Source organism: Hermetia illucens, chromosome 4 (assembly GCF_905115235.1).
Source record: "Hermetia illucens chromosome 4, iHerIll2.2.curated.20191125, whole genome shotgun sequence".
Taxonomy (NCBI): domain Eukaryota; kingdom Metazoa; phylum Arthropoda; class Insecta; order Diptera; family Stratiomyidae; genus Hermetia; species Hermetia illucens.
Window position 1 is genome coordinate 169,065,952 of NC_051852.1, and position 11,030 is coordinate 169,076,981.

At 47.3% G+C, this 11,030-nt stretch overlaps 1 protein-coding gene across 1 annotated transcript; it reads left to right on the forward strand.

Moving 5' to 3' along the window:
* The first annotated feature begins 2,252 nt into the window (after positions 1 to 2,252).
* Positions 2,253 to 4,877, forward strand: LOC119654366 (2-hydroxyacyl-CoA lyase 1). Its single transcript, XM_038059711.1, has 5 exons — positions 2,253 to 2,303; positions 2,839 to 3,034; positions 3,094 to 4,097; positions 4,186 to 4,421; positions 4,491 to 4,877. Exons 1-5 carry the CDS (start codon positions 2,253 to 2,255, stop codon positions 4,708 to 4,710), a joined length of 1,707 nt encoding a protein of 568 aa, XP_037915639.1. The 3' UTR covers positions 4,711 to 4,877.
* The last annotated feature ends 6,153 nt before the right edge of the window (positions 4,878 to 11,030 follow it).

Sequence of the window (11,030 nt, forward strand, 5' to 3'; positions counted from 1 at the left end):
ATATAGACTTTCCGGGTGGGATCATTCTCATCCATACGGATTAAGTGACCCGCCCACCGTAACCTATTGAGCCAGATTTTATCCACAACCGGACGGTCATGGTATCATAGATTTCGTCATTGTGTAGGCTACGGAATCGTCCATTCTCATGTAGGGGGCCAAAAATTCTTCGGAGGATTCTTCTCTCGAACGCGGCCAAGAGTTCGCAAGTTTTCTTGCTAAGAACCCAACTCTCCGAGGAATACATGAGGACTGGCAAGATCATAGTCTTGTACAGTAAGAGCTTTAACCCTATGGTGAGACGTCTCGAGCGGAACAGTCTTTGTAAGCTGAAATAGGCTCTGTTGGCTGACAACAACCGTGCGCGGATTTCATCATCGTAGCTGTTATCGATTGTGATTTTCGACCCTAGATAGGAGAAATTGTCAACGGTCTCAAAGTTGTATTCTCCTATCCTTATTCTTCCTGTTTGACTAGTGAGATTTGATGTTGTTGGTTGGTTCGTCTTCGGTGCTGACGTTGCCACATATATTTTGTCTTGCCTTCATTGATGTGCAGCCCAAGATCTCACGCCAATTGTCGCCTGCTCGATCTGGATGAAGGCAGTTTGTACGTCTCGGGTGGTTCTTCCCATTATGTCGATATCGTCAGCATAGGCCAGTAGTTGGGTGGACTTGAAGAGGATCGTACCTCTTGCATTTACATCAGCATCACGGATCCCTTTCTCGAGGGCCAGGTTAAAGAGGACGCATGATAGGGCATCCCCTTCTCGTAGACCGTTGTTGATGTCGAATGGTCTTGAGAGTGATCCTGCTGCTTTTATGTGGCCTCGCACATTGGTCAGGGTCAGCCTAGTCAGTCTTATTAGTTTCGTCGGGATACTGAATTCTGGCTATGCTATCATAGGCGGCTTTAAAGCCGATGAATAGATGGTGGAACTGTTGTCCATATTCCAACAGTTTTTCCATCGCTTGCCGCACAGAGAAAATCTGATCTGTTGTTGATTTGCCTGGAGTGAAGCCTCTTTGGTATGGGCCAATGATGTTCTGGGCGTATGGGGCTATCTGGCCTAGCAAGATAGCGTAAAATATCTTATAGATGGTACTCAGCAACGTGATACCTCTATAATTGCTGCACTGTGTGATATCTCCCCTTTTATGTATGAGACAGATAATGCCTCGTTGCCAATCGTCAGGCATTGATTTGCTGTCCCATACCTTGACCACAAGTTGATGAACCACTTGGTGTAACTGGTCGCCTCCATATTTAACCAATTCGGCTGTAATTCCATCGGCTCCTGACGACTTATGATTTGTTAGCCGATGAATTCCACGGACTGTTTCTCCTAAATTTGGTGGTGGCAGTATTTGTCTGTCGTCTTCAGTTAGCGAAACCTTCAACTCGCCGATGTTCTGGTTGTTCAGCAGCTCATTAAAGTGCTCAACCCATCGCTCCAATATGCCCATTCTGTCGGAAATCAGATTTCTCTCTTTGTCTCGGCAGGAGGAGCATCGAGATGTATAAGGCTTCACCCTGCTGACTTGTTGGTAAAACTTCCGCGCCTGATGCGGTTGCTCCCTGTACTTTTCTCTTTCACAGACTTGTTGGTTCTCCCAGGCTTCCTTTTTCCGTTTGTGAAGTCGCTTCGCTCGACGGAGTTCGTCATAAGTCTCTGCACGTGCCGTTCTTTGAGAATGCATAATGATTCGACGGCATAATTAATATAAATAATCAGTCCCTGATAACAATACGATTTTACAACTGTGAAAATAACGACAATTCTACATTGTTTTGTCCATTCACAATGGCGAATGTTTCAAAATAAAGACTGATATTGTGTCAGTTTTCTCGTTATTAATTGATCTGGACTTGAGAAGTTATTGAGTATCTTAATGGAACTGTGTAAACAAAGGAAGAATACACCCGAATAAATGCGAAATATTTACCCAGATGCAACCATCAATCCAAAAAACGAGTATAAAAGACCAAATTCATCTTCTCTATCCAAGCGCCATCTTGAACAGTTTCAATTTCCGGTAAACCCCAACTACCCATTCTTGCAGTTCTGCTAGAATCTCCTTATCTTCTTCTTATCAGCGAACCAATTGACGTTTGCCCGCTGCACTCCCATCTGCAGAGTGAACACTTGAACACTTGTTGAGTGTCAAAAGACCCAATTGGGTGTCTGACGTCTCACAATTCATAGACATTTTGAGTTTTCCAAACAAAGGTGAGAAAAGCCGGTGTCTGCGATGGCTACGTTAGACGTGAACACGATTATCGCGAGGAGTCTAAAGGCACAGGTAAGCGCGCACCAACCCCAGTTGGTCCTTTTTCCGATTTGCCACAGTTTTCGCGAGAGTTCGAAGTTCAAATCAAGTAATTAGAGGCGAATGTGTGACGTCGGACAAAACATACAAACCGGAGAGAAGATAAGAAGTTTTGGATTTTAAACCTTGGACATGAGACCGTGAAAGATAATCTGGAAGAGCTCTGTCTGCGATAAGAAATTAGAGAGGCCAATTGGAATCGGAGGCTCTTGGCCAACGCCTGAGAGCCGCTCGAGGCGTGTCTAATTATCCTATGGAGTCTGGGTGGTCGCAAATGGATCATGTGATTTCTACGGAGCCAGAAAATTACGCTCAAGACAATGCGAATATCAATCCGTTCCGTTCTAACTGGACACAAAGTGATTAAGCAGAAAACATGCCGCTAACAGTTCACTTTTCGTGATTTTACTTCTCTTTCTTGTCTGACATGTCAACACGCAACTGTTTATTGCAAAACCCTTAGATTACTCGCCAAGTGTAGTTTCTGTTCTGATTCTATCCGTTTTAGGGCATTGAATATGTCTTCGGCATCATCGGAATTCCAGTCATTGAACTCTCGATGGCGATGCAAGCCGCCGGCCTGAAATACATCGGAATGCGGAACGAGCAGGCCGCTTGCTACGCAGCCCAGGCGGTTGGCTATCTAACGGGCAAGCCTGGAGTATGCCTTTGCGTTTCCGGACCCGGCCTTCTTCACGTTACCGGTAAATCCCCTCAACTCCGTATTGTGAAGTAAATGTCCGCTACATCAATTATTTTGCAGGTGGCATGGCAAACGCCCAGATGAATTGCTGGCCGCTGGTTGTTATTGCCGGCGCAACGTCCGAGGACCACGAAGGTATCGGCGGCTTCCAGGAGTACCTCCAGGTTGAGGCCAGTCGTCCGTATTGCAAGTATGCTGTTCGCCCACCAAATGCTAGCCTAATTCCGCTGCACATTGAGAAGGCTGTGCGGTACGCCACCTACGGCCGTCCCGGCGTCAGCTATCTCGATTTCCCAGCCAACCTTCTTCAGGCCAGCGCTCCTGAAAGTAAGATAAATTTCGAACTGACGCACCCACCGCCGCCACTCACTTACCCCGACCCGGAGTGTGTCCGCGAAGCATTCAAACTCCTCACCCACGCGCAACGGCCTTTGATTATCATTGGCAAAGGAGCTGCCTACGCACATTCCGAGAACATCCTCCGCCACATGATTGAAAATACAAATCTTCCATTCCTGGCGACTCCAATGGGAAAAGGTGTCGTTTCAGACAAGGCGAAACAATGCGTAGCTTCGGCAAGGACTGCGGCATTACAGAAAGCGGACGTTATTCTACTCCTTGGTGCCCGTTTGAACTGGATCCTGCACTTCGGACGCGCGCCACGATTCTCTGCTGATGTGAAAATCATCCAAGTGGACTTGTGCCCCGAGGAGCTGCACAACAGCGTCCGAAGCGCTGTGGCCGTCCAGGCCGACATAAATCCGTTTGTTGAACATCTTTTCGAGCAATTAAATGCTGTGAACTTCAACTTTTCGGACAACTCGGACTGGTGGAAGTTGCTCAAGGAGCAATGCTATAAGAACAAGACTACGATCAGGAGCATGGCAATGACCACCAGCCCACCCCTGAATTATTACACCGTATTCCATCACGTGCAGGAAATCATACCCGACGATGCCATTATCGTGAGTGAAGGCGCGAATACGATGGATATCGGCCGCTCGATGCTGCTGAATACACTCCCTCGACATCGCTTGGACGCCGGGACATTCGGAACAATGGGGGTAAGTGTCTGCTTCACAGTGCCCGCATCCTGTCCTTCATCTTCCACCAGACACTTTATAACCTCAAACAATTGATTTTTCCCCACAGGTTGGACCTGGTTTCGCAATTGCCGCCGCTCTAGTCTGCCGAGACCGCTACCCAGGAAAACGAGTGATATGCGTAGAAGGCGACTCGGCGTTCGGTTTCTCGGGAATGGAACTGGAGACAATGGTTCGCTACAAACTCCCAATTACCATTCTTATCGTGAACAACAGTGGCATCTACGGAGGATTCGAAAAGGACACATTCGACGCAATACGAAGCGATGGCGACCTTACGCAAGTGTAAGTCGAAAGCTAAGAATCCTTTGCTGAAAATTAAGCTCCCTCACATTCCCCGTTTTTTGTCCCCAGTACACCCCCTTCGGCACTCACCGTTGAAACCCGTTACGAGCGTATGATGGAGATGTTCGGAATGAAAGGATACTTTGCCAGGGAAATTCCCCAATTACAGGATGCCTTGAAGGAAGCACTGACTCTGAAGGATCGACCAGTCATCATCAACGTAGCGATCAACCCATCAGCAGACAGGAAACCGCAAGCATTCAACTGGCTGACGGAATCGAAATTGTAAAATTGCGCGCACAGGGAGTTCCCGTTTTAAATTTATTGTTAAGTTGAATGTCCACGCAACTACTTGGTTCCATTTGTGTTTTTTTTCTTTGTTGGTGATATTTTTTTGTAACGCACATTTTGTATATGTGGAATAAAGGAAAATTTAACGGTGAATTTATTTGTAAAGGAAACGAATGTATTTCTGCCGCCATTCTCATGTGGACCATGTTCAGTATAGTTGACTTATGATGGGTTAGTGTGCGCACATCCCGGCACGCTCATCGAGAATCCCCCGGATTCCTCGCTTCTCTGATTCAGGCGAGAATTCTAGTGACATTGTAATGTAATGAGTGGAAATAGGGAGATCAGGTCGATCATCCTGAGTGGCCGATAACGACCTAGAGGGCAGAGCTATCCAGAAATCTAAACAAATTGGCTAAATTGACCGTGAAGGTCCGCCCACAAAGATTGAAGCTCCTGCAGTGCAAAAGTGTTTTAATGTTGCGAACGTGGAAGTTCTTCTTATTTTTCATTGCTCGGTGACGCAAATACAAATCTCGCGCGTGGAGCCATAAGTCTCCGGACCCGAGTGCCGCGATCAAGGAGGGGAAGATCCACGACGGATCACCGTCTCAATGATCGTCTCTTCCGCCTCAGATCTTGTATGAGGCACGGCCTCTGAGGATCCCACCCTTCCTCGACATCCTCAGGCCAGTTATTCATTTTGAGCATGTCCCTTTTAGAAGTTTCGGGGGAGAAAGGAGGATAAGAGAGGGAGGAAGTCCTCAAACTACGATTTAACTATTCACGCATCTTTGTTCAGCCAACTTCATAACAATAATTATAACAAAAAAATGAAAATAAAAATAATAATAACTCCGCCGAAGCCGGTCCCAAGCCCGGTTGTGAAAGGAGGAGGGATGGATAGCTTCAGTCTGAATGGCTGTACGCCACCGCAGCGTCTCAGGGGGTAGGTGAGGAAAGTGCAGGAACTTTGCAGTCTTGCAGATTACTCACTAAGGAAGCTATCTACACACCTGGCAGCTAGGGATAAAGTGCACCACCAAAAATGAGAAGAAGAAGAAATTTGAGGTCCAGTACGTTTAACCGGGGGGGAGTCGTCTGACTTGGTGACTGGGTCGGGCTCTCGTAATGGACAGCACGGCGTCGAAACCGCTAGTCGTGGGGCGGTTCGACGTCTAGGCGCCACGACGACCAGGAGCACAGCTCCGCCTGCTGCAACTGTTTCGCCACAACCTGTGGCGACCACTTCAGCAGGTTCGCGTAGGAAGCGGATGAAATGGACTGAAGAAATGAACCTCTTCATCATCCGCTCCTACTACGAAATAACGGCGGAGGCGGGTACAACATCTTACCGCCCCTTGTTGCACCAGAGATTCGTCTAGAGTTTCCCGCAATTCGCGCACGTGACTGTGCAGCGAGTCGCAGACCAGTACCGCTTTATTACTCGCAGCGACACAATCCCGGCCACCATCAGGGAACGTGTTCGACTTGAAGTCATCGGGGAAACTGGTGACCGAGAGTCGATGGGGGCAGAGGCGGCGGCATCAACAACACCACGCCGCACTGCTGGCAACAGGTTCAGTACTCGCCGAAGCACTCTTCTCCACCGTCCAGCTGAGGTTTCCGCTGAGGTTCGGGACGAATTCCAAAGAGCGTGTATAGAATTCTCGGATATGGATCCTTTGCATAGACCAGGCATTCCCAGGCTCTATGCATCTCCAGCAACTCCGGGAATTCTATCTCAAATCAATGATGAGATTGCATCTCGACTGTGTGCTGATATGTCGCTGCTGCAACTACAATCACTTGTGTATTGTGGTGCAGTTGCGGCTATCAGATTGCACGGTCAGAAGATTCGCTTTCGTGTTATTGGTTTGAGTGACAAAAGAGATCCACCATGGAAAATTCGTCTGGAACGTCGGCGGGACTCACTAAGGCAGGACATTGCTAGACTGATTCAGATCAGCACTGGCAATGCCAGCCGACGGGTGAGAAATAAAGTGCAGAGGGTTTACCGGAACTATGCCATCCCCTGTGAGACACCCGTAGTTGAAATTCTGGACACACTAAAACAGAAACTTTCTGTCATATGCAGTCGGTTACGACGGTATGGCGAAAGTTATTCCAGACGTGTCCAGAATGCAACATACGCGAGGAACCAGCGGAGCTTTTTCAGATCTCTCAACGAATCCCAACAGAGCGCCCAGACAATACAGTTCTCGGTGACGGAAGCGAAAGAGTATTGGGGTGGACTTTGGGGGTTACCTGCCCAGCATGCTGAGCATGCTGAGTGGATCACCGCCGAAGGCACCCGCCATGCCAATACACCTGGCATGAATTTCGCGGATGTTACCGAAGAGGAAGTTCGACGAGCCATAAACAGCTCGAAGAACTGGAGGGGCCCAGGTCTGGATCGGGTGCAGAATTTCTGGTATAAGAAATTTACCAGCATACACAGTCGGTTGGCACGCAGTATAAATAAGGTCATGAGTCGGCCGGAGGAATTTCCACCTTTCCTCACTGCGGGGATTACCTACCTTATCCTTAAGAAGGACACGGTGCAGGACCCCACAGACACAAGACCGATCACTTGCTTACCAACCCTCTATAAATTCATCACGTCCATTATTAGTGGAAGGATCAATGCGCACCTCGAGACCAACAACATTCTGTCCGAGGAGCAGAAGGGCTGCCGAGTTGGGTCAAGGGGTTGCAAAGAGCAACTCATTATCGACTCGGTAGTTGTAGGACAAGCAACTAGAGGCCAAAGAAACCTCTTCAGTTGCTATATGGATTATGCCAAGGCTTTTGATAGCGTTCCGCATACCTGGCTAATCGACATCCTACATCTGTATCGTATTGATCCGAAACTAATAAAGTTTTTGGCGACAGTCATGGAGGGGTGGCATACCACCTTGTCAGTCCGTACGTCTGAGGGTGCTAATACCTCAGAGCCCATCCGTATTCGGAGGGGCATCTTCCAGGGGGATTCATTGAGTCCTCTTTGGTTTTGTATGGCACTGAACCCCCTTTCATGGCTACTGAATGATGCTAGAGGGCATGGTTTTGCAATAAAATATGGCCTACGTGCTAAGTGCGAACTGACACACTTGATGTACCTAGATGACATCAAGCTGTATGCTGGTACTGACAACCATCTTAGAAGTCTGTTGCGAATAATAGACATGTTCAGCCGTGATATTCGGATGGAGTTTGGATTAGACAAATGTCGAATCCAAGCCATTCGCAAAGGTCATCACGAGCCGCATGCCGGACATAGCATTGGTGACCTCCACATCGAAGCTATGACCGAGACAGACTTCTACAAGTACCTAGGAATTCTGCAAGGAACCCATGCTCGAGTTGGTGATCTGAAGGAAGCTCTGCTGTCCGAATTCCTGCGACATGTAAAGCTGGTGCTGAAATCGCATCTCTCGGGGAAGAATAAAATAAGCGCGTTGAATGTATTCGCCATCCCTTCACTGGCTTATGCATTCGGAATATTGCCGTGGACGAAGAACGATCTGGAAAACGTCCAGCGGCGTATACGAACAACTATGTCCAAATTCCGAATGCATCACCCAAAGTCTGCCGTGGAGCGGATGAACCTGCCTCGTGACATCGGAGGTAGAGGCGTGGTTGACGTGGCGGCACAACATCATCGCCAAGTCGACTCGCTGCGCACTTATTTTTACAGCAAAGAGCAGGCGAGTCCCTTGCATGCGGCTGTCTGTAAGGCAGACTGTGGACTGACTCCACTTAACTTGAAGGATCGATCTTTCAATCCTCTGAGTGGGGTGAAGTCGGACCAAGAGCGGATCGATGAATGGAAGTCGAAGGCAATGCACGGTAAACATGTGAATTGTCTTTGGCAGCCATTTGTCGATTTGCATCTGTCGAACAGATGGCTGTGTGCTGGGGAGCTCTTTGCTGAGACGGAGGGGTTTATGTGTGCCATTCAGGATGGCGTGGTCGCCACCCGAGCTTATAAAAAGCTCATCATGAAAGAACGGGTGGAGAACGACCAGTGCAGAATGTGTGGTTTGGCGTTAGAGACGTTGGACCATCTGGCTGTACTGTTATGGCACCGGTGCAATACATCATCAGGCATAATGCTGTATGTAAGGTTATCCATCAAAACCTTGCATATAAGCATGGGCTGATCACGGGAACATGTCCGGTTTACCGATATGAGCCGCAAGCAGTACTTGATAGTTCTGCTTACAGCATGTATTGGGACCGGCAAGTTCTGACTGATCGCCATACCGCACACAACAAGCCTGACGTACTGCTAGTTGACAAGACGGGTCGCTCCGCGTATATTATTGATGTTGCTATCGCCCATAATAGCAACATTGAACGGAAATACGTGGAGAAGAAGGTGAACTATGAGCCATTGGCTCGTGAAATCAAAGAAATTTGGCGTCTCGAGCGGGTGGTCGTAGTTCCCATAATATTGTCAGCTACAGGTATTGTACCTAAATTCCTGACGGCTTCCCTTGATGTCCTGGGACTTTCGCACAGTCTGGTTCAAACCATGCAGAAGTACACCATTCTGCATACGTGCTCGATGTTGCGGGGAGTACTCGACGGATTCTCCCACTGACCTACCACCGGCCACCACCACCAGTGCCCCTTTTAGTTTTTAAGTAGATAGGATCATCCGAGCGTAAATGCTTGGCACTTAGTGCTAGTATTAGGTAAAATCCGGCATCTGCCGAGATTGTGATAACTCGGAAATAATAATACGTCCATCCTAAAAGTACAAAATTTAGTACCATTATAAGTAATGATATGTTGTATCGTTACGGTTGTATGTTTGTATACATAACGCACCTTTAACCTCTAATGAGGCCCCTTGATATTAATCTTGGACAGTTTCTTGATTAGACCTTTAGAATTGTGGATGCTCAGATGCTTGTCTTTATGTAGTGTAAGTATCGCGCCAACGTCACCGCTAGTGGTCCAGCTGTGGTATTTCTGGTGTCCACTATGGTGTTACATGGAAGTAACTTTCCTCCCAGCTTTCAAGGTTTGGAGATTTAAATTTGAAATTTCAAATCTGAGAGGTCAAATTTCGGCTTTGCCGGGCAACATGGCGGGGGATTTTTTTTTTGTAGGAGAGAAGATGATGGGCAAGGGGAAAGTTGGACGCTAGTCATGCTTTGGGCACATAGCTTAGCTTAATATCTGCATCCATAGCCTGGGAATTTCCCTTGCGAGCCTCCAAACTCCAGACCGGAGAAATCCTTCTTCCATGTCCCCTCTCATCAGAGGCTGATCACATGGATCCTAGATATTTAAATCGTTCGGTTCTGAGCAGATCACTGCTGCCGGCCTTGGTAGTGCCTGTTTCACTAGTATCGATTGCCAAAACTTGGTTTTGTTTAGATTCAGTTTGTGACTGTGTTGCATGAGGCGACCTTTCCGTTGTTGAACAATATGCTCGAAATCAACTTTATTAAGAGACGCTAGGAAAACATTGTTGTCTGGTTCTGCTGCTTCCCACGGTTTCATTCGTTTAATTGCTTCCTCGAGTTCAGCTACGCTGACAGGTGGAACTGCTCCAAATATCAGCAGCATTTGTGAAAATCGAAGACGAGTAAATTCTTCCGTTGATATCTGCTCGAAATATTCTAAACATCTATCGTCGTGGTTCATTGATCGTTCTTGTCATTAATGCAACAGGAGTGCACGATATTATGTGTGCATTAGCCTCGATTTTTGACAAGCCGATATATGTCCCTCTCGCCATATCTTTGTAATGGACCACTCGGGTGACAGCGATCGCTTTGTTTGTTTCCCTGTTAGATTTTGGTAAATTTGCCGAAGAGAAACTTATGGTAGATCCGTTTCTTGTCACAGACATTCATTTTGACATAGTCATTTCACACTCAAGTGGCTCGGGGGATGAACAGCTTGCCAGGCTTGATGACTTTGAGAGTTGTTTAGACCGTTTTGTGGATTGTGTTTTTAACTTGGTTCCACGCTTTTTCGACATTCGTAATGGTTGGTAATCGCGTCCCCACGCTGTTTTATCAGCGGCATGATTTGCAAAGCCAAAATCAACGGCTAATCCTGAGATGCGGTGGTCTCATAGGGAGCGATTTTGCAGTCAGTGACGGTGATCAAATGCCGACGTCTTAAGAAGATAACACATCGTTCAATAAGTCCCGGGACTAACTATGAAAACAACATTTTATCGGCAAAATTCTTTATTATTCATCAACATAATCTCCTTCAAGGGTTATATGATACAATCATTCCAACGCTTCTCTAACTTTTCAATGCCATGTTTGTAGAACGATTTGTCTT

Bases quoted from the DNA above. Each gene is read 5' to 3' on its own strand.
- LOC119654366 (XM_038059711.1), top strand. From the start codon at position 2,253: ATGGCTACGTTAGACGTGAACACGATTATCGCGAGGAGTCTAAAGGCA. The intron at 2,304-2,838 runs GTAAGCGCGCAC...TATCCGTTTTAG, and splicing joins CGAGGAGTCTAAAGGCACAG to GGCATTGAATATGTCTTCGG. The intron at 3,035-3,093 runs GTAAATCCCCTC...ATTATTTTGCAG, and splicing joins CGGCCTTCTTCACGTTACCG to GTGGCATGGCAAACGCCCAG.